The sequence below is a fragment of the Aspergillus bombycis genome (genome assembly GCF_001792695.1).
Source record: "Aspergillus bombycis strain NRRL26010 chromosome Unknown contig00053, whole genome shotgun sequence".
Classification (NCBI taxonomy): Eukaryota; Fungi; Ascomycota; class Eurotiomycetes; order Eurotiales; family Aspergillaceae; genus Aspergillus; species Aspergillus bombycis.
This window is the reverse complement of record NW_019170055.1, coordinates 66320-91117: the sequence shown is the minus strand read 5'-3', so window position 1 is coordinate 91117 and position 24798 is coordinate 66320. Positions and strand designations below refer to the sequence as shown.

Genomic DNA, 24798 nt, shown 5'->3' with positions numbered 1-24798 from the left:
CTCATATACCGAGAACAACTGAAGATTTGAAGAACAAACAATTGACAAAGCCAAGCACACAATCATCCACCTATTCATAAGCAAAGATTTATGCCCATGGCATGCGGACCGATACCCTGTCAGCGCCTGTAAATACACCGATTCATCAATATGCCCTGATACCCAACATTTCTTTTTAAAACTCGTTCATTGCATTTCAACTTCAAGCTGACCCATACTTCTGGGGTCTTGCCCGTTCTCCTTGGGCTTGGAGAAAGCCAAACTCGATATCCCCGACGTGACGGCTGCCATGCCAGCTGAGGCAGCATTGTGAGCCCCTTTCATACCGGTGCTACTGGTGACAGCATCCTGGGCTGTCTCGATGCCAGTCAGCACCGGTGATCGTTCCATATCAATGTTCTCGCGTTGCGCAGGAGGGGATCCAGTCGAACGAATGCCATTCATTTCTGTATCCGTTCGACCAAATGCCTCACTCCACCACCTGACTTCACTGAGCCGTGGGAATATGAGGCGTTCTTTCCCACGCTTATGATCATCAACATGGGGATCGTACTTCGCGTTGAGAAATTGCTCTCGCCGGGCGAGGAAATAGTCCCACACACTCCGGGTGCGCTCCTTCGCTTTCGACTCCACACGCTCTTTTTCACTGTTATAGAGAAAGGTGCCGTACTGACACGAGTAAAGATGATACAGCAGCCGGCGTAAAAACCGCTCGTTAAATTCGAATCGTGTCGGGTATTGGTACAGCAGTTGATAGGTTGCATCGAGGAATTGATGGAACACCGGACTAGTCTCTTTCACCTTCGTCATCTCCTTTTCAGGGGTAACCGATTTTGGAACGGAACTGAGTTTCTTAGTACCAGGAGTATCTGAATCGTAGCTTTGCATTTCTCCATCGGACTCGGGAAGAGAGTCACGACTTGTGTTATCTCGGTTGAAGAACCCTTTGGCACTAAGGAATGCATTTTCGATGGCTTTGCCCGCACCGCCGGCTTCCCCGAAGCCACGACTGGAATCACCTCCGATCCTTTCATTTTCTATCTGGAACCACTTTTCACTGTTCAAGTGTCCAGAGCGGTGCCGAAACATATGCCCAAAGGAGAGCCAATCTTTCTCCACCAGTACCATGAAGCCTTCCATCGTACGATAATAAGGGTCAAGACATATCTGACTTAAAGCACTAAGCTGTCCGGTCCGATCCCACCCATCCGAGCAATGTATCAATACGTGCGAGTGTTGAAGGCCAACTTGGCGGGCAATCAAGCCCGCGCCATCTAAAATTCCAGTAATATGCTTTAACCACCCACTGCGTGCAAGCTGATCTCTATTTGGTCCTAGCGGGGTGACGTCTGAGTCCTTCAAGGCATCAATCACCTTATTCAAGGAATCCCTCATAACGTGAATGTTGTCAATTCCGAGATATGCTTTGGTTGCAAACTTATAATTGTCCATATTTTCCGAGCCGAGGCCAACAGCCTGCATCGCAAATGCATTTACTGTCGGCCGTGCATCGACAATCAAGTTGTGCTGTTGAGCACCATATACCTGATGCTTGCCGTCCGAGTCCCCGTAGAATGAAGTTAACAGCTCATCCTCCAAGTCTTCCGTCCTGGCTAAATCAGTCACGGTCTCATCATTTGCATCGCCTTGCGTTGAACTAGATGATTCTCGATCTAAATGCGCTGGGTTGAAATTTGCTAGCGGTCTCTCGGAACGAGAGGTCGAGAAAATCGCAGCTAATAACTTTTCGTCCTGAATGCTTCGATTTTGACGCACACCCACCAGGGGTTGTGAGCTTCTTGTGATCGAGCAGTTATTAACGGGGTGAAGATACGTCAACACGGGCACTCTTGCCCTAGATCGATATCGCCCCGCATAGTTAAGCGTATTATCAGAAATAGAGGACGGGACCGGCAAGAGCGCAGGATACGTCGGGGAGAACTAGGAAATTTCGTTCATGTTAACCACATTATCGAGCCCGCCACACTGGTAGGTTATTACCGTATAGTCCGTATTGATGCGAGAGATACGCCAGCCATGGTTATCCCGGTCTACCCCCTGCCTCGCCCATTCTTTCAGTGGGTCATACAGCTCCCAGCCGTTGAGTTCCCGCTCGGGAGGTGGTGGCTGGTAAGTGAAAGCGTAGAGTTTTTCGATCCGCCCAACTTTGCATGTCCACTGCTTTATACTCTCATAAACATCACGGCCTCTCGTCTCGCTAGTGAAATAGAAACAAACGAATGCAAAGTCACGGCAACGCAGACGGATCGACGATGGTTGGCGGGAAGCAGCCGGAGCGGGGCGGAAGGTACAGAAAGAGATGATAGGGTAGGTGATCCAAAGCTCTCTTGGTCTAATCGGTGTAGTGGAAGGTTGTGCACTGTCCGGCAGCGACGGTATATGAGAGAAGATGATATGATGAGGGGTGAGGTGGAGGGTGCCAACAACCTGTTCACCACGACGCGCCAAGGTCACATCGTCAACCTGCAATCACGGAGGAGGAGAATGTCAGGAGATCTCGAAACTTGAAGCATAAGCGGCGGTCGGCAAACCTTAGCGACCCGTGTTCTCTCCATGTCTTTGTTGTTTGCTATATCCGCATAAGCTTCATGACCGGGCGTCGAGGGGAACAAATTGGCACTGGTGCTGTACAGGAGGGGGCGCCTTTAGTTGACAAGTTGTTTTTTGGCTTAGGGAGATTTCAATGAGGTCAGATAAGCCGGTGGAAACCAAGGAAAGGTAGGGTTTTGGCACGAACTTGCGGGACCCTTGGGAAAGTGACAATTCAATCCATTTGGGCCAACGGGGCGGATTCGGGACTTGAAAATGCGGAGCCCCTCGCCTAGTGACCTTTTACGTCAAGGCCTAACCTTAATCAAGGTAAATTAGCCCCCGTCATTCAATTTATAGTACTCTCTTAAATCCACACTATCTCTCTCTAGATCCATCCTTTTCACGTTCTATTTTCACCCCATATGTTTTCTTCTTTTCTTGCTTTTGTATCATGAAATTGTCGAGATGAATATATATGATGATGTATTTGTTTGTGATGAATTTCCGCTTTTCGGCAGATAATAACCAGGGATGAAGGGATGGACATCCAAAATACCCATGCTTGGCATCATTTCAAAACATCGACGCATTGTCAAATCGATTAAAATGAGACAATTACAGCCATGAAACAGAGGCACCTTGTCCAGATCCAGTGAGATCCCAAAACACTTCGAATAGTGCTGCACTCCACTCGCAACCAGTATCCCCACTCGGCAATTCAGCAGCACTCGAGACCGCCACTTCCGCTGGTTGGATTGCAGATGTCGCAGTCGCCGCGTTGATGAGCGTACCCATGGGGAAGAGTTGCTCAGTGACAGGATTGGACTCGGTTATCTCAACCATTGCCATGGGCGATAGGTGTGCGTGAGCAGCAGCTTCCACGTTAGATGGCTGATCAATCACGGTGTTTGTTGTCTGTTGGGCTCCGGTGGACGAGTCTTTGTATAGCCTGACCGCAGATCCAATACCACGTTGTTCAGGTGTTTTGTAATGATCCGGTTGCGTCTCCCGTGGCAATTGAGGGATTGTCTGCCCTCTACCCCGTGTGATAAAAGCTTGGAATCGAAGCTCTTCAATAAGCCTCCAGCGGCGATCATGATAGATATCTGATTCACTTTTCCAGTGGTGGTAAATCTCGTTCACAGTTTTCCACACCGCGTCAGACTGCTCCTCCGGGGGCGCTATACAGAGATGGAGCAGGAGATAAGCCAGTGAGTCCCATTCGACATAGGTCTGAAAAAGCCAGAGCCATCTTTTGCCCTTCTCGTAATTTCGCAGCATCTGGGCGTGCTGTAGGACTTCCTCACAAGTCCTCCGGTAATTTGTTTGAATAAGCATGCCCGGAGCCTGATCCCTCCGTAGCCTGCATACTGCCAATTTCAATTTCACCAAAATCAAACGAATGGAGGCAGCGGTGATAAAGTCAAGTGGGACTTCTTTGTCGCAATACGACAAGTATCGTTTCTCTATACGCCCCTTGAATTGCTCTATTGCCTCACACTTCTGTGCCTCATTCAAGATTGGGTATGTGTTAATGCGGCAGAACCTGTCTGAAAATATCACTCTTCGCGCAAAATGGCTCCCTTCAAACCGGACCAGCGTAAAGGTCATCTCGGTTTTACCAAGCTGACTTTGAGGCAGTTCACTCATGTCGGGTTCCAGGCTAGTGTCGTTGATGTTCAACGGCAATTCAGTATTGAAGGCAGATTCGAGGATGGTCGGTTCAGAGTCATGGTCCTCCGCCGTTCGGACATCCAAAGTGCAGATCTGCCACCAGAGCCGGCGACGCATTTCTGCCTCGAAAGGGGATATATCTAGACCAGCTCCATCGCAATGGAGACCAATCTTCATGGCAGTTCCGATGGCAACCCCTATAAGTGTACATACGTCGGGTCCATTCTCGTCCTTTCTGCCGCATATCTAGATAATATTCTTAGGTTCCGTTTTGTTTCAAACATGGGTGTACACCTACCAGATAGAGAGCAAATGCCTGCAGAACCGTCAAATCCAGGGACCTGAGGAAGTTCGCGCGTGAAAGAGCCTGCTCGACTCCCGTTCGGTACCTTACTCAGTCAGCGACGGCGTCTTCCCATGAGAAACGTACATACCGCGTCAGTAGTACGGCTTTCTCCTCATCAAACTCCTCACGACACTCTACTGCCGACATGGTCACTACGGTAGAGTAATAAATTGCAAAGATCAAGCATTCTGTGGGGGCATCGAGGTTAGATCGGCCTCGAATGACACTCACTACCTGCCTTTGCACTGTCGGGACATGGAAAACTTTTACCACTGGATCTACCACATCCAGGTAGGTCTGCCAGATGAATGCGATTACAGCTGGAGAAGGATGAAGGGTTTCTAGCGGGGGTGAAGGGTTCGGCCTCAATGGAAAAGACTGCCAAGGTTGCCCATCGTTGGGTGAAGTAGAATGAGAAGCACCAGACCAGCCGGAGCTACACCGATCTTGTTCAATTTCCTACTACTGTTTTAGTAACTAGCTTACTGGTGATGGTCTTTCTACAGTTCACTTTGGATAACGAAAGGCAAGCTTACAGGCCTCAACTGATCTTGTTCCTGACTGGAAGATGAAGGATTCATATGCAGGAGTTGTTTGATCTGCGCTAGACTTCTTTCTAGGGACTGGAACTTGCATTCAATGCTTTCCACTCGGGCCACAAGGTCACTATCCACGGAATGGTCGGCATTTCCACCTGTTTTAGGTTGAGGGTATGTGCACTGTATATGCGTCCGGACACAGTATGCACAGGGCAAGGATCGGTCGCATTTGATCTTGCGCCGGCGGCACTCAAGACAGGACCGTCCTGACGCAATCACCCGGCGGGGCATGGGTCGCTGCTGTTTGTTGAATCTGAGTGGGTTGAGTAGTAAAACTGAAGTATTAACGGAGCAAGCGGACCGGACGATGATCCAACGATGGCGCAGGTCCGGAGGGGAGCTGCTCCGGTTGGCTGCAGCGGAGGAGCGGAGGAAAAGTCCGCATGTAACTACTAGTAGTTAGTAGTAAGCATCCCATCCACTTGTCATCTAACTACTAACTAACTATCTTACTGATACTACGAAGTATACTGGCCATACTCGATAGAAAAAGTATTCCCCTCACCAAAGTGCTCATCCTCATACATATAAAGATGTCATCCCCGTCACGTCGCCAGCTGTTCTCAAGACAAAAAGCAGAGACATCGCCACGAATTGTCCGTGATACGATTCAATTCGCAATTATTAACTTGCTTTAAAGCTCACTTCTTCCCTCGTATCCTTTACAATGGCCGGATACAAGAATATTGTCCTCATTGGTGTATGTAAATTCCAATCTTTGTATTGCGCCACCATTCTCACACTTCCACTTAGGCCAGTGGTGATATTGGCAAGATCATTCTTGATGGCCTTGTTGCATCTTCCAGCTTTAACATTACCGTTCTATGTCGCAAGGAAAGTAAGGCTAGCTTTCCCGCCGGTATCACTGTCCACAAGAGCGGTTTCTCAGATGCCGAACTTGAGGCTGTCTTGAAGGGCCAGGACGCCGTCATCTCAGCAGTAGGTGCCACGGCATTTGGCGAACAGAAAAAGGTTGTCGATGCTGCAATTCGATCTGGTGTTCGACGGTTCATTCCCTCTGAGTTCTCCTCCAATAGCCAGAATGAGGCTGTCTTGAAATTAGCACCCTTCTTTGGCCAGAAGAGGGAACTCATCGAGTACTTGAAGACTAAGCAATCCGGTGGCCTTTCGTGGACTGCCATTGCAACTTCGGGATTGCTCGATTGGGTAAGTGGCATGTTTACTTACCTTTCTCTACTGAGAAACCTGACTCGCTCGGTTAAATAGGGCCTTGGAAATGGCTTCCTCGAATTTGACGTCGCAAGCCGTACCGCAACCATCTGGGACGGCGGTAACCAGAGCTTTACCCTTACCAATGGAAAGCAGCTTGGCCAAGCAGTGGTTTCAGTGCTACAACACCCCCAGGCGACCAGTAACAAGTACCTCTACATTGCTTCTGTCGAAACCACTCAGAACGAGATCATGGCTGCACTGGAAGAGGAAACGGGTGCTAAATGGTCCATGAAAGCAACCACCACGGAGGAGCAGGTTGACGAAGGATTTAAGAAACTCGGTGCTGGTGACTTCAGTGGTGCATTCCAACTAGTCCGAGCCACTTGCTATGGTAAGACCCCTAGCCTGCAGGCTAATTATGTCAAAGACCTGAGCCTGGCCAATGATATGTTGGGGTTGAAGTTGGAGTCAGTTCGGGATACTGTCAAGCGTGTTGTTGCACAATAATCGAGGGGCTCAGTTGATTGTTTTCATTGCATGTTTATCATACTTAAATGCTCAAGGATCTAAAACCCAAGAATTGTCTGTCGATGAATTGAATGTCATATGTACTCTAGAATTAACGTGATACATATATTTGGCGGTCTTCGTACCAAGTCTCGAAGCGTCTGTGGTGTAATGATTCAGAGTTCGTGGTTATATAAATTCCTAGAAAAAAGACTATCACTCTTAAAGCTTCTTCACAGAGAGAGAGAGAGAGAGAGAGATCAAGAACCTTTACTATAACTAACTACATATTGTATTGTTAGTCAGCTAAAAGTTGTTCATTGTTTAGAGATGACATCACTGATGCATCCTTCCTTTCCAAATCCGTCACATTCCTTGAAAATGTACTCACAGCTTGAAACATCAATCGATCCTGCGATGTAGAGTCCAGAAGTGATATGTTTCCCATGATGGACTGCCTCTTTCAATAGATACTACCAGCTAATTCCACGCGTCCTTTACGGCTACTGAACACCCGTGTTGCGTCCTATAATCTTCCCAGCACATCAGCCTCAGTGTTGCTTCCCACGCATCTAGAATTAGTCGCTGTATGGTTCTGCATCAAACTTTTGTCATCTTCGGGGACAAATACTGCCAATAAAAAACTGTCGTAGTAGCTAAGCATCCGTCAAGCTGCTGTGAGACCATGACTGACTCAAACTATACACCACCAACTGCGGAGGATATATTTCGCTACCGATATCAGCATGGTACCAATCTAGGCTCTATGTTCGTCCATGGGCCTTGGTTAAGTGACGGTGCATCCAGTACCGACTCCGGAAGCTCCAAGGAGCTCGAAGAGGTAAAAAGGTCAGTGCACATAGGGATATACACCTTCTTTGCTGGCTTTGTTGCTGATAAAATTTCACGCACACAGGTCGCTCAAGGCTTGCGGCCTTGAGGAAACCCGTTTAAAATGGGAAGCACACTGGCGGACTACTCTGACCGATTTCGATATCATATGGCTTAAAGATGTGGCACGATGCAATTCAATACGGATCCCGATAGGCTTTTTTACCCTTGGGCCAGTCTTCTGTGCGGGTACAGATTTCGAAGGCGAGGCATCTGAGGTGTACGTCAATTGCTGGAATATCCTAAAACGTCTCATCGAGAAATGCTACCACCATGGTATCGGAGTCCTGATTGATTTTCAGACCATTCCAGGTAGTATGGACCGGAACAGTCACAGTGAGATCAGGATTGCTGACTTTTGCGCGAGTGAGCGCAATTGGGCGATGGCCACGGACTGCATCACTTTTATCGTTCAAGAAGTTACGTATCATGCGATGTCTGGGGTGATCGGAGTTCAGATATCTAGCGAAACGGACTGGAAAACTTGCGATCTTCAGAAATGGTACGATGAAGTTCTCGAAATCACGAGCTGTATCAACCCACCCCTTCCCATCTACATCAGTGATGGTGGGGATTTTGCCGAGGCGTTGGACTATGCTATGATGAAAAACAGACTTCAGAGCCCTGTAGTCAGGAGTCCGATTATCGTGGATACCCACAAGTATTACACGACGGGGTCATATCAGCACATGGATCCCAGGACTATCATCTCACGGATTCACAGTGAGCTATCTGAACTTTCAACTCGTCAAGGCAAAGTGGGCTCTTGTAGAACTGCAGTAGATGCCTACATCGGACAATACAGCTGCGCAATGGATGCACAAAGCTGGGCCCGCGTGGATGCGGCCGAGAGGCCGGCATTAACCAAGACCTTCGGTCAAGAACAGAGCAAACAGTGGGAGTCCAAGACATGCGGATCCGCTTTCGTGGGCTACAAAATACACCGGATAACTGGTGATGAGTGGGACTTTGAGCGGCAAGTCAGTACTGATGCTATACCGCCTCCTTCATGGCTCGCGATTCCCCGAGCACAAGTTATTAGTAAAATTACACAGGCCGAGACCCAACGATTGCAGTCCCGAGAGTCTGCTTTATCACAACACTCGAACTCACCAAATACTCGCGAGCGCCAACAGTGTGCCTTTGGCTGGGACCTTGGATTCAATGATGCGTTGAGCTTCTTTGGTGCATTGTCACGAGACGTTCTTACTGGTGGTTGGAACGGAGGGGAGAAAATAGGAGCAATGGAGCTGTGGGTTCGAAAACGATTCGCTGAAACTGGAAAGTTGAATGAGGACTTTGCTGAGGAATGGGAAAATGGTTTCAGGAAGGGCGTCGGCGACTTCTACGACTTAGTCGGTATCTACACTAACAGTGTTCATTGAGATGCAGTAACGTGATGTCGTGGTTCTGAGTTAAATTTATGCCGTCACCAATGTCGTGATCAACTGCATAGTATTAATGATCCTCGGGTGAACTTGCTAGCAACCCAAATTATTTGTGAATAGGAGTACTTTATCCCCTGGTCCTCACTACTAGTACTTGGACCATGATATACCCAATAAATATGAGCATACTACCATCTGGGATTGGATAATCCTATTGGAGTGTAATGACATGCTTGTGAGACCACAGTACCCAGACGCTACACCAAGCTACATAACATTTAATGCAATACTTAGGGGAGAGGGTATAACGGTATTTACATTCTTCAAAGATTATTAAAGCAAGAGCAACAATGGCCCACATGAAAAAAAAATCTAAGTAATATACATATATATAGTATTCACCTTATCCATCTCACATCGCACGTCCGGATTTATCCAAGTCAAACGCCAAAGAGCAAGCTGCTTTATAGAACGAACTAAACTCTCGCTGGATAGATTCCTGGGAGTCAGTATTATCCGAAGGAGACTGTTCCGAAGAACCAGCCATATCCATATCCAAGAAGATATCCGTCATACGATGAGAACTAAAAGGTCCACTCTCATAGAAAGAGTAATTAAGCCTGTGGCCCTCAAAGTCATACTGATGGAGACGCGTGCCCCGGAAATCGCTGACGGGCAGATACATGTACTCCGCTGTAGTGAAGCCATCGGGATCGCGTTCTTCGCCCGTCTCAACCAAGAGATGGTTGGGGACTGAGAGCTGAGAAAAGGCCGGAAGAGGAGTCTCGCCCTCGTAGATCATCGCCTTGGAGAAGAAGTCCCGTAGGGAGTCCTGGAGGGGTACCAGGGGACCGTTCTCGTCGAAGCTGTCCAGTACATCGTGGGTTAATTGTCGGGTGAAGCGGAGATCGAGGCTGCATTCGGGGAGGAGGTAGTCGACGCTACTTTGGGATAGGATTGCTCTGGCGTTTTGCACGTTGTATTCGGACTCGAAGCCTCCTGGGGCTATGGCGACTTCGAGCTCGAGTTGGGGGAAGATGTTTGCGTGGACTGCGGATGGGACTAGGCGGAGGCGGTGTGGTTGGATTTCTTCCTCCGGATAATCTGCGGCCAGCTGATGCAGGAAGGGGATTACTCGGGGAATGTCGGTTGTGAAGGTCCGTGGAGGTGCCAGTTTGCCTAGTTGGGCGGCGGTGATGGCCTTTCCTTCGAACGGCTTGTGCTCGAAGAGACACCGGCCGACTGCTGCTGTAATGCTCTCGTGGGCTGCGGCCTTGCCGATGTTAGTGCGTGCTCTTGCGCGTAGAAGTTTGAGGAGTTCGTCTGATAGGCGTGTTTCGTGTTGATTGAAGAATGGGGTGTCTGACATGCTTGGTGCAGTTGTTTGTGCCGACGGTACGGCCCAGCGGAACCATGTCTTCTGTCGATCAAACCATGATACATTGAGTTCCGGGTTGATATCGTAGGTGTCGACGGGCTCTGAGGCTGCCATATAAGTGCCGAATGGTATTGGAGGCTGTGTGGCATCGTGAATTGCCAGGTTCAGTGTCCTCCGAGCACTCTCTGCTTTTGGCTTGTTTTCGACAAGGTAGAACATCTTAGTTGGTGTAGTAGAGGTCATGTCGAATGAGACACCATAAGTCTTGCTGACCCATGACAAGAAATCAACAGTGAAAACACGGTTTTTGCCTTTTGGGGTAACCCCACGAGGGTACAGTTCAAGATCCTCCTCTCGTATCCTGGTCGTGGCGTCGTATATGATGTCACGGATGAATTCACAAGAATGCAGCTTTCCAGTGATGCGAACAAGACCAAGCGAATGGGTAATATCAATCTTCGCATCGTGAAGACCAGCGAGCTCCTCGAAGGAAAAGTGCTCGGAGTGTAAAAATAACGACAGTGTATGGGCGGGAAGACGAACATCCAGCTGACCGACTTCGCCGATGAGCCCAAGGTGCCAGCAATCGCGGAGTATCCGCTCAGTGAGCAGATACTTGCCTCTAAGATCTAGTGAAGTTGCAACTCTTTTAGCGGCTCCCACCTGGGGGGCCGACTCCGTTTCAAAAAATGCTGAAGTCCCCGGTCTCCATTCCGCGAGTTTTGGTCCTCCATCAAGTACTAGCCCCTCCTCCGACACTGCGCCATCTGCCTTAAACTGCTCAATATAGTCCGACAGTTGCTGGATTGTGAACGACGTCTGGACATCTGACCGAAGATTCTCCCAATCGGCGGTACTCAATTTATCTCCCGGGCGATAAGGTGTGCGGAAACTTTCGATTCGTTCCGTAATTAGATCGTCATCAAGGATGTCTTCGGTATTCTCGATATCATACAGCATAAACGGCAGTGCATCTTTCGTGTTTTCGTTGGTGTGATTTTTCGAATGTTTGAGGTTGACAAAGCGGCGACGTTTTGGATGCGGTACGACAACTACTTCCCCCGGATTTCCCAAGGAAGATACGTCGATCGGTACCTTGTCAAATTTCTCTCTCCTTGGTTTTGGCTGAGGCTTTACTCTGCGTCTGTATCGGGGTGGCCGAGATTCCGTGCTTTCTGTACTATCATTTTCTGGTTCGCCGCCGTCCGTATGCTGGGACCGGACAAAAACGTCGCGTAATCGAAGGGTCGATGGTGACGAGCAGTTCCTGCAGGAAGGGGTTATCGGGCAGCTCAAAAGCCGCGACACCTTTTGAAGAACGCGAAAGCATCTGGGACACCACAGGGAGGGAGGGGGTGGGGGGAGCCACTTTGTGAGTAACTTTTCGCCGACCGAATGTTGAAGCTTCTCAACTTTCAAGCTTGGAGAATTGATTCTAGACTGGCACTAGCCTCAAAGTGGAATAGTCGGCGGATAGGGCATTTCCCAATCGGTGATAGGCTTCCGATCTCAATGTTGATGGTCCGATCGTGTATAAAGATGAAATGCGACGGATTCCAGCCAAAAAGATATGGGTATTATTTACAAATACAAGATTAAATACAATACCTGAAAAAAAAATCTTCTGCCGTCAATCCTTGGTACCAATCTCCCAGCTCCTTAAATCCTCCCGAACATCAAACTCCGAGAGCTCGTGATCATTGCTACGGTTTTTCCAAGCATGGCCCTTCGCAGTACCATAAAGTTGATGTTCAATGCTGCTGCGCTTCCTGCTGTGTCCAACTCTCGAACTCAACTCCGGCAATTTGCCATCATTGCGGAACTGATTGCTTGAAGAGCTTTTCGGTCGCCTTTCAAAGCTGGGTGACAGTCTATTCGCCGACGTACTTTTCGTAGCTGCACCGGCGGATGGAAAACGGTCACCTTCCTTGGCCTCGGTCGGTTGAAGGCCATAGATTTCATTACTCCAGCTAATGCTTCCCGAGAAAAGGTCCTCAACTAGCTTATCCGCAGGTATGTCGTCAGAGCGAGAGTTGCAAGAAGCAGCCAAAGTCCGGCGGTACATATCCTGCATGTCAGCAACTTCCCTACTTTGCATGTTGATAGATGGTAGTGGGCCCAAATCATCAGGTTCAGTCTGTTCTGAAGAAACGACGCCTGTGATGCCACCGAAGACCATGGCCGATTTTAAAGGGGGCCTATCGCACGTCAGTCATCAAGTCAGAATGTATGGTTGAATAGACACACGTTGTAAAATTCCGATCGCCCTCCACTTGACGCATTGCTACCCCAATCTTAAGAGTGCTGTTTACTTTGCTGTCCTGCATCAAGTATCTTCTCACGATTCCCTCATCATCATCGCTCTTGTCCACATATTCAGCGAGGTTGAGTCTGATCCTTCCCAGGAAATTCTTGGTATCCCCGGCTCCCCCCGATTCAAACTCCTGTATGATTTCAACTTGTAGTTCGCATTCATGCAAGCTCTGGTTCCGGTCGATAGTGAGTCGAACCTGCAAGGTCTTTTCGTAGTTCCAGTATGCTCGGTGGTCAATGATCACCGCCTTATCCGTATGCCCATGGTTTTCGGCGCCGCTTGACGAAGGTAAGCGCCATTTGACAAACGCTGTGCCGTTCACGAGGGGAACATTGTTCAAATCGACTATCTATAGCGGCCATGGAATCAGTATCGATATGATTATCAAGGCAGGGGACTCGAGTAACCTACCCTTAAACCAAGCTCAAACCTGGGCTAAGAACACAGTCAATGACTTGAACAAACAGATTATGCCGCTTGACTCACCCTCCGATTCTTTGGAACTAAGGAATTCCATACGTTAGCAGCAGGGTCCTATGAGGTCATGATGTCCCGACTGATAGGGGGACGGATAATGCTCCGCAGATAGGATATGGGATGAGCATACCAAAAGCCTGCATGGTTGGCAAGGCTCAGTCCAGCGATCCCTATATAAGCATCTGTTCCTCAATTATCCCAATATCGTATAAGCTTCTCTTGTGTTCCAGATGACACTTCGCATTGCTTCCGGTTTCCCCACACTCCGCGCCAGGGCGGACGTTATAGAAATACGTCCCGCAGAAACTGACCGCCTTGGGCGTCTTCCCGGCCGGCGCTGCGGAGGTAAAATCCATGAGCGAGCGCATCTTTGAAGTACTCCTGTCAGCCTCAACGAGAATCGGCAGATATCACACCCATCTTAAGTCCAATTGAAAGTGCAAAATGAACCAGGAGCCCCTATCCCCACCTTCAGAGCCCACGCCTTCCCCCACAACCAACCCGGTCCCCTTGGGCTCACCTCAGCGCACGACCCCGATACACCCTCTACTTCTCGAAGTCCGCGTCCCTGGCGAGCCGTTCCCGCCGCACAGATACCACCCGGTTACTTGTATTCAGATCGATGCGGAATCTGAGGACATCCGCGCCCAGCTAGAGCAATTACGTCAAGAATACACATCGCCCGAAGCAGCTCTGAAAGCACAGGAACAAGTTGCCAGGGAAGTAAAACAGAAGATGGAGGACGCTGAGAGGAAACGCGAAGATGTTCAAAAAGCGATGGACAAGAAGATCAAGGAAAGAAACACCGAGATGAAAGTTCTGTCGAAATATCAAGAAGTGAAAGCATCGGATATTCCAGCTTGAATAAAAGCTACAGGGGAGGTTGCTTTCAAGAAACCGCTAATAGAACATACCCAACGGCTTGGGAGTTCTATGACTGCGACATTTCTCATCATACTAGGACGAGTCCGGCCGTCACGATGCTTGCTTCAAACTCGGTTATGAATCACCGTTTATTGTTCCGCTAACGGGTCCATTGTGGGTTACGGTTTCCGACCCTCTACGCCTATTTCACATCGACCTTGCCTCTTCAACACTTCTCAACTTTCATCACCTGATTCAAGAGCTTGGAAGAATACTATCCAGCAGTGGTATGAAGAAATGCCCTTGGACTGAGTCAGGGAGCTTCATAGGGGGGGGAAGGAAGAAAGCCATCGGATTGTCTATTGGCTATGATAGACATCGGTCTTACACGAATTGCGTGTTTACTTCGAAATTATGTGTTTTGTTTTCGCCAAGGTACTTCTGCAGGCGAACTGAACCATCTCATGGGCATGGATTTTAGGTTGGGCTATGGACGGATTCATATTAAAACATCACATCATTGTAATCGGGGCCGCTATATCTTGGCACCCGAAAATATCACAAACATGAATCTTATCGACATAAGAAGACGTGATAATATCCTCGCATTATTAAAAGTAAATTCGTTGTCCGTTAATCATAAGCCCTTGAAATGTGGCTCTAGATCCTTCACAGTGTACCCAGAATCTTCACCACGACAGGGAGTATCTAGAAAAGAAAGAGTCAGCGAATAGCCACAAAACCATAGCCTAGAGGGCTTTCCTTACCTCAGAAGCATCTTCGATCAAAATCTGTGTTTCGTTGATGAATTTCTTTGTCAACAAGTCGTTGGCGTTGCCGAGAAGGCCACCAACTTCGCCGAGTAGCTCTGGGGTAATAACAGGCGAGACATCGTCAATGAGGTCTCTCGTCTCGTTGATGAACTTGGGTGTAAGGAGGTTCGTTGCGTTGCCGAGAAGGAAGCCGACATCCTCCAGCAGGTCGGGGGTAATGACAGGTGCCACATTGCCGATCAGGCCCTTCGTTTCATCAATGAACTCGCTCGTCAGGAGCTTGCCGGCGTTATTGAGAAGACTACCGACTTGCGTGAGCAATTCAGGTGTAAGGACAGGTGAGATTCCATCAATCAAGTCCCGAGTCTCATTGACAAACTTCGGTGTCAGGAGAGAATTGGCATTTGCAAGGAGACCACCAACAAGTCCCAGAAGTTCAGGAGTGATGACTGGTGCAATGCCGTCAATCAAACCGCTGGTCTCCTTGACAAACTTCTCTGTCAAGAGAGAGTTGCGTTGCCAATCAAAGTGTTGGTTTCGTCGACGAATCCATCGGTCAGCAAGTTGCCGGCACTGTTCAACAAGCTACCGACCTTCAAGAGCAGGTCAGGTGTCAATATAGGAGAGATAGTGTCAATCAAGCCTGTAGTCTCATTGACAAACGATGGGGTCAACAGGTTGTTGGCATTATCCAGCAGCGAGCTGATCTGTTTGAACAATTCAGGCTTAAGTAGAGGACCGGCCTCGTTGAGCAGGTTCTTGACCGTGTCAACGAAGTCCTTAGTCAGCAGGCTGTTGGCATTATCCAGTAGCGAACTGATTTCTTTGAAGAGTTCAGGTGTAAGTAGAGGGCCAAGCGAGTTGATCAAGCCCTTAATCTGCTTGACGAAGTCCGCAGTCAACAGATCGTTGGCATTGTTAAGGAGGCCGCTGATTTCCTTGAAGAGCTCAGGAGTCAAGAGAGGACCCACTGCAGAGATCAAACTCTTGATCTCCTTGACGAAGTCCGCAGTCAACAGATCGTTGGCATTGTTAAGGAGGCCGCTAATTTCCTTGAAGAGTTCAGGAGTCAAGAGAGGACCAAGGGAATCGATAAGTTGCCGCAGCTCCTTAACAGTTTCAGCTGTCAGTAGTTGGTTGGCGTTTCCGATCAGAGCATTGACCTCCTTGACAAACTCAGCGGTCAGAAGGTCGTTTCCATTGTTCAACAATGTGGCAATCTGCTTGAACAGGTCATCCGTAAGAAGAGGGCCAAGTTGTTTGATCAATTTCTGGATCTCATCAACAAAGTCAGATGTCAACAGTTTGCCCGCGTTGCTCAGCAGACTATTCAATTCCTTGATCAAGTCTTGAGTTAGAAGGCCGGATCCAATATTAATGAGAGACTTGGTCTGTTCCGTAGTCTTGTCGTCAAATAGATAGGCAAAGTGGTGGAAAAATGACTCAACATCCTTGAGGAACGTTGGAGACAGGAGACCCAAGAGACCCTGGAGTCCATTACCCAGGTCTGTCCCAGGGTTACCAGTAACTCCATCAGGGATAAGATTTTCCCATGGATTACTTGCTGATGATGTTGAAGAGGGAGCGGCCGTTTTGGTAGCGGATCCCTGAGTTGTCGACTGTTCGGTAGGCGACGCACTGCCCTGGGGCTCCGCTGGTGAGGCAGTTGGAGCAGGCGCACTCGATTCTTGCTGGGTAGAAGAATCCGCAACACCAGTGGGGATTAGGTGTGACAGCAGACCACCATCTGTTTGTTGATTGGCATCGGGACTAGAAGACGGCTCTGGGGCAGCGTTCGATTGTGGAGCGACGTTGGCAGTCGGCTGCTGTTGTTCGTCGTTGGCACTTTGTTGCTGGCTGGGCTCAGCAGTTGGCTGCTGGTTGGCATTGAAGTTCGGTTGTTGACTAGCATTATCACTCGGTTGAGCAGCAGCGGCGGCAGTAGCAGCAGCGGCAGTCGCCTCCGCAGCAGCCGGTGTCTGAGCTATAGGATGTTCCTCAGGAGCCCCCTGTGATGAGGCATTGCCCAGTGCTGAAGAGGCTTGGGCTGGTGTTGCCAGCGAGGTGCTGGAAAGCAAAAGGGCGGAAACTACTGTTGAGAAACGCATGCTGGGTGTATGCTCTCCACAGGGGATGGCCAGCAATTGACGACTTAAGGGCCCAATTCCAGAACCAAGGAGGCTGCATGGCTCCTTTTATGTCTGCAGGTGTGCGGGAATCTACTACATTCTGTCCATAGAGCTAATGGGGACTACTGGAGTAGGCCGAGGGCTAGCCAATGATCCCCACATGTGAAGCAAACTGCGTTGCATTGGTTCTCTCCAGCATTGATGTCAGTGGCAGAAAATTTTGGGCCCGATCTGCGGGGGAGATGCCCATTTGGTGTGGGCTTGATACGACATGCTGATCGCTTGCTCCCCTGTCGACATAGCAGCACCACTGCAGGGTCGTATAGTCGATGACAAGCGGAGAAGGTGGTGCGATCTGGATTCTGGAGCAAGCTATGCTTGTCGGAGTGAGCTGTGGATCCCCCGGGTGTGTGAGGGACAATCGGCCTTGCGGGGAGCAAATGAGAAGCGCCATAAATTGCGAGTTTCCGTGAGAATCTCTCTTCATCCCCAGATGTTGTCTCTCAATTTCGGTTCTGCCTCGGCGATCGACAAGCGCACTTGTTTTCCTGGACCAAGCGAGAATTTGACAATCATCGGGTCACTTTGCGGCCATGCCTATGGGGGAGTACTCCAATTGACTTGTTGATCTACGAAGAAAAAGAAGTTCCCTGATTGGGTGTATGGAGCCATGATAGCAGTTAGTCCCTGACTAGAGTGCATGCCATTGAGGTACTACGGGCCCGGACAGACCCTCCTCGAGTACGCCGAGCAGCGGTGAATTGTGGTCAACCCACACGGCCCGTAATTATTACTATTAGCTGAGTTAGCTCATACGTACTTCCTTGGTTGGGGCTATTTTGCTATACTAACTACTTCGAAAGATGATTTTCAGGCGCTCTTCTTGCGGGGAACGGAGCATTGCCCCTGAGAGGAAATTCTCGGGAAGGATCCCCCCAATTGTGGGGGTTGCTATTCACCCACAATTGTTCACTTGGCATGGGGAAGTATGTAGGTCTGGTATCTGAACTCAACCGATTGCGGGAGGACGCAGGGCTCTAGGACGAGAAAATCATGTACGGAAGTGCGGCGTTCGTTGCTCGGAGCTTGAGCTCGGTAGCATGTGAAGTAAGCTAGTATCGTGAGTCAATAAGCGCACGAGCAGTTGGTAGAAGTTGCGCCTCTGCGGGCTTCCTTGTTGGGTTTAATTTGTTTTAGCTTGGTGATCGACAGTGGCCATTAAGCGGGGTTTGCCTCTTGGTTCCTTTTTTTTCGTCCACCAAAAAGTCTTGTTTTTCCTTGGGCAGGGGTCTTCGAAATCGACCGAGCCATTCTCTAGTTGGGATCCTTTTCTCCATCCCCGTATATTGATACTCCACTAACGTACGCGGAGGGATCCAGTCGGTGATGATCCAGTGTAGTCCACGGCTCCGATAATGAAAGGAGAACATCGAAAAAACTTTTCATTTGGGTACTTTCTTTCTTCTCTTTTCTTTTCATTTTGCGCCCAGTAAATCTCGCTTTTCAGAATTCTCGGAAATCGTATCCAACAATGCGATGATTTGTGGTACATGCAGGTCGAGGTTGGCCTTGGCCTGCATACAGTAGTGCCCGTCAATATAGTTAGGACTTATCGCACTGCTTACCTACTAGAGAAAAGTATCTTGTCCGAGCTTCACTTTGCCCCAATACGATCCATTAATGTAACTTGCTGGAGATCACGCGTACGCCAATGGATCTCTCCAAGGACGCGATCAAGGCGTTTCTTGGCTTCCCAGTGACACAGGTCACAACAACTGCTCAACCGTCTTTTGGGCATCAAATGATGGATTATGTCATTCTTGAGATTGAATAAATTGTGATCCGCACAGGTAACCAAAGTCCAAGGACAGATCTCCGAGACATTGAAGCGGGGAATGAACCGGAACCCTCGGTAGTACCTGGGAAAGTGGAGGGCAAACAGAAGGTTCCTTGTTACTATTTTTTGTTCCAGTCACTTGACAGGGGTGCAGCCTAAGGTTTCCTTCCGTCTCTACCCTACGAGGGTACCCTTGGATCGATTCTCTAGATATTACACAGTAGAGCACAGCACCGTAATTAATATCGACAGGGTACAGCAACGCCGCGGGAAAGCTTCGGCCTGCTACCGACGTCTGCCTCAAAGAGGTCCCCTTTGACGCCCGTTCCCTCTGTTTCGGTCTCAAATATCAGACCAAGCACAACTTATGGGTGAGGCTAAAGCTCCATAACCCCATTTATCAACCATAGGTTAACTAAACGGCGACTAATTGATATTAGTAAGTTGCTTATCCTTCGGGAGTAAAGACAGAAAAAAGTTTTCGCCGCCGCCCCTTATCCGAGAGAAGATCTCTTCCCATATACGATTTATCTACGTACGCTTATTACGAATGACTAGGTCTTTCTATTTAACAAGGATTCCTGCACCTGCGAAAACCTTTAGCACATACTATGTCTCTATATTTATATATCTGCTACGCAATATAGCTGCAATGTCCACCCCGACCAGATAAGAAGGTTGCATCAGGGACATTAGATGCATCGTGCATCTCAAAGTCCTCCCATATCCTCCCTGCGACTATCCAGTCTCCTTAGAATATCGTACAACATACCCTGCCATGAATTCTAGTTATATAAACCCACTTTGCACCCCTGCAATAAACCCAACCATATCCAGGGATATACCCGATGGAAGGTGTGCGTGAGCACCAAATTTTTGCGTCCGTTGTTGCTCGGTTAAATTAAGAGGGCGAAACAACGATGCCAACTAGCTTGCCTACTCTGAATGTTAAGAATTTGCGAGCTAGGCCCACTCGTTGTTTTTCTCTTTTTCTGGTGCTCTCATATCAACAAACATTGTTGTCGTCCTATTCTATTCCCAATGTTGGAGCCATGCTGATCCCAAATATAAGACTTTTCTAGGTCTTCGATAGACTACGGAGTACCTGCCTAGTGCAGAATTTGGTTATCATTGGGACAATCTAATCGACGTGCAGATAATAGTACAGAAAACTTTTTAACACCCCAGTGTACATTTAGCCATATATACTCTATACTCCTGAATCCTTCTGATAGACTTGGTTCAAACAGGGGCACAGCATTTTTTAAAGCCGAAAGATATTAGCCATGTAATTTTCTTCTTGCCTTTTTTGTTTTGGGTCTTTGTCTCCTAACTTCAATATCCTGGTAGCTCCTAGCGTCAAGAAGTTGTTGTAAAGGCGTGACGCTATCTGCAAACATTCAATTGTCACATAGTAGAGCCATACTCCAATATAACCATTCACTAACAAAATCCATATGACGACAGAAACCAATTCATTCGCACGAGGTGGCCAGAGTCTTACATTGTATGTTTTCACAGACACGTGACTCCTCTCAACCCTAAGACAAAGTATCTCTATGACGGCCTCATCTCTTCATATTTCCTAGCTGTTCATTCAACTATCTGATTGAAATTTAACTTCTTAAGGTACCGTTTCGGTGCATGCTATAGCCTCGAGGACCTTTGACCTCTTCTGGTTTCACTACCTTGATCCGTATCCGAGCACTAGGATTGGAAACGACATAGAGACAGCCCATATAACAGCTATAGTCACATCAAGCCATCCTACACCGCTGGCATTATTCAGAGGTTTCATAAGTGCCACATCACCAGCTTCTAGCCAACAACGTGCCGGATTCATGGCTGCCGATGCCGCACCTGACTTAACCCGGTTCAGATTCAGTGTCAGATTGTCGAACCGTGACACACGCTCTAGCTGCCGAATTACTACCAAAAAGCGGAATTACAAGGATGTGGCTAAGAACGTGAAAGCTTTTATCGTCCATTCATAGGATACTAGGTTAATTTCGGTAAGGAAGAAAGAATAAAGCTAAGCTGACTTGGAGACGAGCAAAGTTTAATGAAGAAATCCACGAGGTCTTGCGTCTGTTTATGCATAGGCACTATTGTCTAAGTGAGCGATCAAGCCGGTAAAGGTGACCTAGAATTTTGTCTCATAGTACCATGGTTAAAATAGTCACTTGTCGACTTTGGTGAGTCTTGTGTCTTATCAAAAATTAACCTATGATGAGGCGGTAGTCGTCTCAATGCTAAGTCTATGAGCAGGAATCTAATGTTAGGGTTCTCATTATCTTTCCTCGGAAAGGTTTACAGTCAATGAATGAGAGGAAAGCAGGAATCCGCATATCCCTCACTTGATAGGCGGCACCGGTGAGTATCTATTCCGATACTAGTCCCGGTCTTCCTACCGGTGGATTGCTCGCATACCATCATCAATTATCCGCTCTGTATTTCCAAGACTTCTCTCTCTCTCTCTCTCTCTCTTTCCCACTCCTGTTCCCTCTTGTTCCCTCTTGTTCCCTCTTGTTCCCTCTTGTTCCCTCTTGTTCCCTCTTGTTCCCTCTTGTTCCCTCTTGTTCCCTCTTGTTCCCTCTTGTTCGACGCCTTGAAACCTAAAAAATACCTTTCGCTAGTGCCACCAGGCTTTCATTGCATAATTGTTGTCGACTCTCATAATTGGAAATAATGCTCTGAGGTACTATTTGCTATTCTTGTCTCTCGCAGAGACTCATATTGAAGACCTCTGGTCTTGTCCTGATAAAAAGTCGAATTCATTGATGAAACACTGGCCAGATATCGCATCGGTCTCACGACCGAAGTATACACGCGACGTATTGCGACCAAGTATAAACTTGCTGTGACTCCTGCTGCAGTAGATCCATGGATACAACTTGTGATGCGGATTCATTGTTGTTGTCCCTCCCGTCAAAGCGGTGACTAAGGAGGACAGTAAGCGTTGAGTTTCTTGGTTATCAAGCTGTGCAGTGGCAGAGAAGCGGATGGATACTTTAAGCATAAAGACCAAGGCGATCATAATATCGGAATATGTCGGCAAGTCACTGAGATATGCAATCACCGCATGAAGGATAGCGAGGGCGGAAAGCACCGCGGAGTTTGCTATTTCCTCCAATTCTAAAACCACATCAGGAGCTCGAGATTTAGCATAGCTTTATCTGGCCCACGCAGAGCAGGCAAACAGAGGTAAAAATGATATTGTATTCCAACACTTTTGTGCGGGTAGTTTCCGGCATAAGCGTTTCGGTTGAATTTGTCACCTCATTCAGCACGAAAGCCATCCAAAGCGATAGTAACCGTCGCGCCTGGGGAATATCTGCATCCGAAAGCGGGCTACCGACATGGATACCGAAAATGTCATGGACATTGGTGCAGATACCCCGGCGTAAGACCTGGCTTACCAGTCGTGTATCGTCGTCAATAGCATGGGTACAGTTCAAGAACTTCTACGCATCTTTCCCAGTCCCGCATTCGCTGGTTATTGGTGGCCTGCCATATGCCACAGAAGATTGACGGTCACAGGCGTAGACCAGCAGGTATAAACGTGTACTTGATATGGATAATGCAATCGAGTGCCCGAGAGGATCGGGTCGCCTAGCTTCGGATCCTTTGCCTTGTTTTGTGTGATGATTTTTACAAATTTCAAATGGTGTGCTAGAGATCTGTCAGGCCAAAGTCGGCTATCTATAATATATATATTATACTATGAGCAACGCTCTTCCCGGTTGTTCTGCTCGTTTGTTCCTTCTCTTCTCCCTCTTGCAACATCCTAAGATGCCCACGACAACGACCACTGTTGAACTTGTTTCTTAAGAACAGCAAGAACATCAAATAATACCGAGCTCATTTTCCCCTGGAACAGATACTACGGCCGGTCGAGCGAAGCAAAAGTGAGTTAATACCTCTATCAACAAATGACGTCTATTGGCTACCTTTATCAGTTGTGCCGTGGTAGGTACCAGCGATGGAGGCTACAGCCTGAGTTTTGGTGTCAAGGATTATTGAATAGAAAGCCCTCCACCATATCATTCTGTTCATTGTGATGGCGATTCACCCTCCGTACCCCGTCATGCTGGCTATTTATATGGCTGCGGTGGTTATTTTCTGGAAAGAAGATGCGGTCAGCTTCCGTATCAACAAAGCCAAGTGCCCTAATAATGGCGGAGGAAACAAGTCTGTAGAGGCTATGAAGAGCCCCATTACCTAGATGAATGCCATTTAGCTCCTTATCTACATAGGCGTGCGAGGTGACCTCCCCCAAGCTTAATCTCCGGCAAGGCTTGACGAAACATATTGGCAGTGTGGGTGGGCGGATGGTCGAGTTTATGGTTCAAGTTCGTCACGGAGGCCCATACGAGTCTGATCTGATTCCCACTAGTTCTTGGGCTGGAGTTACGCTCGGGAAATTTGTCCTTGGCTTTGTGAATGATTGGATAAACATATTATACCAGTCCTGAAGGTCGCATGCGGAAGTGTTAAATGTGACTTAAGGAGAACACATCACTATTTCAGTTTATCTCACTATTTTAATCGCCCTTGAGCTCATCTTTTGGTTGGTACCGAAAAAATTAATCGCGTCTGCAAATTCAGTTACCTTGTTTGGCTTCTTTACGGGTCCTCTCTTTTCAGGGGACAATTGTAGTGGCTGCCAAATTGCTTCTGGGCAAAGCATTTACATACCCCTAACATGCGTCTCGTATTGGTATTGGCTGGCTATGGTGCAGCAGTAGATTAATTTCCTTCGTCCAGGAATTACATAAGTAGAAGATCTGTGACTATTTGTTACCCACTTATCCATATATAGACTTCCATTCGTTGCTGGTGCTATCATGGAGCCCGCGGCGTACAGAGCCTGCAGCCTTTAGTTCTCGCGCTACTAGTTCCACGGGACAAACATTAGCCTCACGATGCCTGATATCATAGCTCCAGTTCCTGTATCACCTACTAGAGGTGAAGGAAACTGATGAAGTGGTTGGAAAGCCTTGCGAATACACCAAGGCAGCAATATCTAATTTCGATGTATCATGACCTTACAGTAAACGTTGGTTCCCTTATCCAAGATTCAAAAAGAAAATCATCTTCGAAAAGTGTTTGTGGCAAGCACTATTCAATTCAGATAAAAGTTTCATTAGCACAAGGCGCCATACGAAGGATATATATTCACAGTAAACTAGATAAATTTGCAACATCATTATACTTCCAAAGAGTTGCCGTTCACTATGGCTATAGAGACTTGTATCACTGACAATTTCAGTCAGCGACAAAGTATCAGCCGTGAATACCCATTCAAACCCGTATATATGTAACACTATGAGCCGCTGCTTCTAGTACTCGGACTAGTCTAGGCTCTATAACGGAAAACCACGCCTCCAGGATGGCAAGAATACCCTGTCCCAGAGATGGTTGAAGCTCCACGATCCTTAGCCAGACAATGATGTCAGCCATCTTCTACAACTAGACTCTCAACCCTGTCGATATCAATCGAATTATGATGAGTCTCCACTATAGTCCGATCGAAGGTGCCATACCGGAGGAGGCTCGTGTTAATATTCCAGTGCACTATTCGTCATCAACCGCGAAACGAAAGCCATCATGAAGTTTTCTCGAAAGCGAGCATAATCACTCAGTCATCGAGGCGCTGAACGAGTTCCCATGACCACAGACTCAAGCTGGCTATTGGGCTCCTATGGCCACATCGACTGCATGTCATGCCATGCTACTAACAAACCTTCGGGGTGGCAGCCAGAGAAGTTCTGTCTTCGTCCATAGACTGTCCTCTTTTGAGCGCATGATATTGGTCAGGGTAACAACTCGAGCAGCAGACTACGTCTTACTAGTCTGTCCACAAACTAGTGGCAGCTGAGTCTGTTGTAAAGT

At 48.0% G+C, this 24798-nt stretch overlaps 8 protein-coding genes across 8 annotated transcripts; 3 read left to right on the top strand and 5 right to left on the bottom strand.

Moving 5' to 3' along the window:
• Positions 1-186: 186 nt before the first annotated feature.
• ABOM_006569 (phosphatidylinositol-3-phosphatase YMR1) lies at positions 187-2576 on the bottom strand (the record flags this gene model as incomplete). Its single annotated transcript, XM_022533698.1, has 3 exons — positions 187-1941; positions 2002-2484; positions 2553-2576. The coding sequence occupies 3 exons, from the start codon at positions 2574-2576 to the stop codon at positions 187-189; spliced, it is 2262 nt and encodes a 753-aa protein (XP_022388324.1).
• A 592-nt stretch (positions 2577-3168) lies between these two features.
• ABOM_006568 (Zn(II)2Cys6 transcription factor) lies at positions 3169-5562 on the bottom strand (the record flags this gene model as incomplete). Its single annotated transcript, XM_022533697.1, has 4 exons — positions 3169-4473; positions 4526-4616; positions 4662-5032; positions 5110-5562. Coding segments are annotated over 4 exons (2220 nt in total), but the record flags the coding sequence as incomplete, so codon positions are not given.
• A 277-nt stretch (positions 5563-5839) lies between these two features.
• On the top strand, positions 5840-6852 carry ABOM_006567 (aromatic alcohol reductase; the record flags this gene model as incomplete). Its single annotated transcript, XM_022533696.1, has 3 exons — positions 5840-5872; positions 5926-6339; positions 6400-6852. 3 exons carry the CDS (start codon positions 5840-5842, stop codon positions 6850-6852), a joined length of 900 nt encoding a protein of 299 aa, XP_022388326.1.
• A 685-nt stretch (positions 6853-7537) lies between these two features.
• On the top strand, positions 7538-9128 carry ABOM_006566 (uncharacterized protein; the record flags this gene model as incomplete). The annotated part of the gene is made up of 2 exons (XM_022533695.1): positions 7538-7701; positions 7769-9128. The coding sequence occupies 2 exons, from the start codon at positions 7538-7540 to the stop codon at positions 9126-9128; spliced, it is 1524 nt and encodes a 507-aa protein (XP_022388325.1).
• Positions 9129-9543: 415 nt separating this feature from the next.
• On the bottom strand, positions 9544-11469 carry ABOM_006565 (putative respiratory complex assembly protein Rmp1; the record flags this gene model as incomplete). The annotated part of the gene is made up of 1 exon (XM_022533694.1): positions 9544-11469. One exon carries the CDS (start codon positions 11467-11469, stop codon positions 9544-9546), a length of 1926 nt encoding a protein of 641 aa, XP_022388328.1.
• Positions 11470-12139: 670 nt separating this feature from the next.
• ABOM_006564 (N-terminal C2 domain-containing protein) lies at positions 12140-13443 on the bottom strand (the record flags this gene model as incomplete). The annotated part of the gene is made up of 5 exons (XM_022533693.1): positions 12140-12707; positions 12757-13172; positions 13235-13258; positions 13310-13326; positions 13431-13443. 5 exons carry the CDS (start codon positions 13441-13443, stop codon positions 12140-12142), a joined length of 1038 nt encoding a protein of 345 aa, XP_022388327.1.
• Positions 13444-13744: 301 nt separating this feature from the next.
• Positions 13745-14164, top strand: ABOM_006563 (uncharacterized protein; the record flags this gene model as incomplete). The annotated part of the gene is made up of 1 exon (XM_022533692.1): positions 13745-14164. One exon carries the CDS (start codon positions 13745-13747, stop codon positions 14162-14164), a length of 420 nt encoding a protein of 139 aa, XP_022388330.1.
• A 669-nt stretch (positions 14165-14833) lies between these two features.
• Positions 14834-17045, bottom strand: ABOM_006562 (uncharacterized protein; the record flags this gene model as incomplete). The annotated part of the gene is made up of 3 exons (XM_022533691.1): positions 14834-14872; positions 14932-15434; positions 15527-17045. 3 exons carry the CDS (start codon positions 17043-17045, stop codon positions 14834-14836), a joined length of 2061 nt encoding a protein of 686 aa, XP_022388329.1.
• Between the last annotated feature and the right edge of the window lie 7753 nt (positions 17046-24798).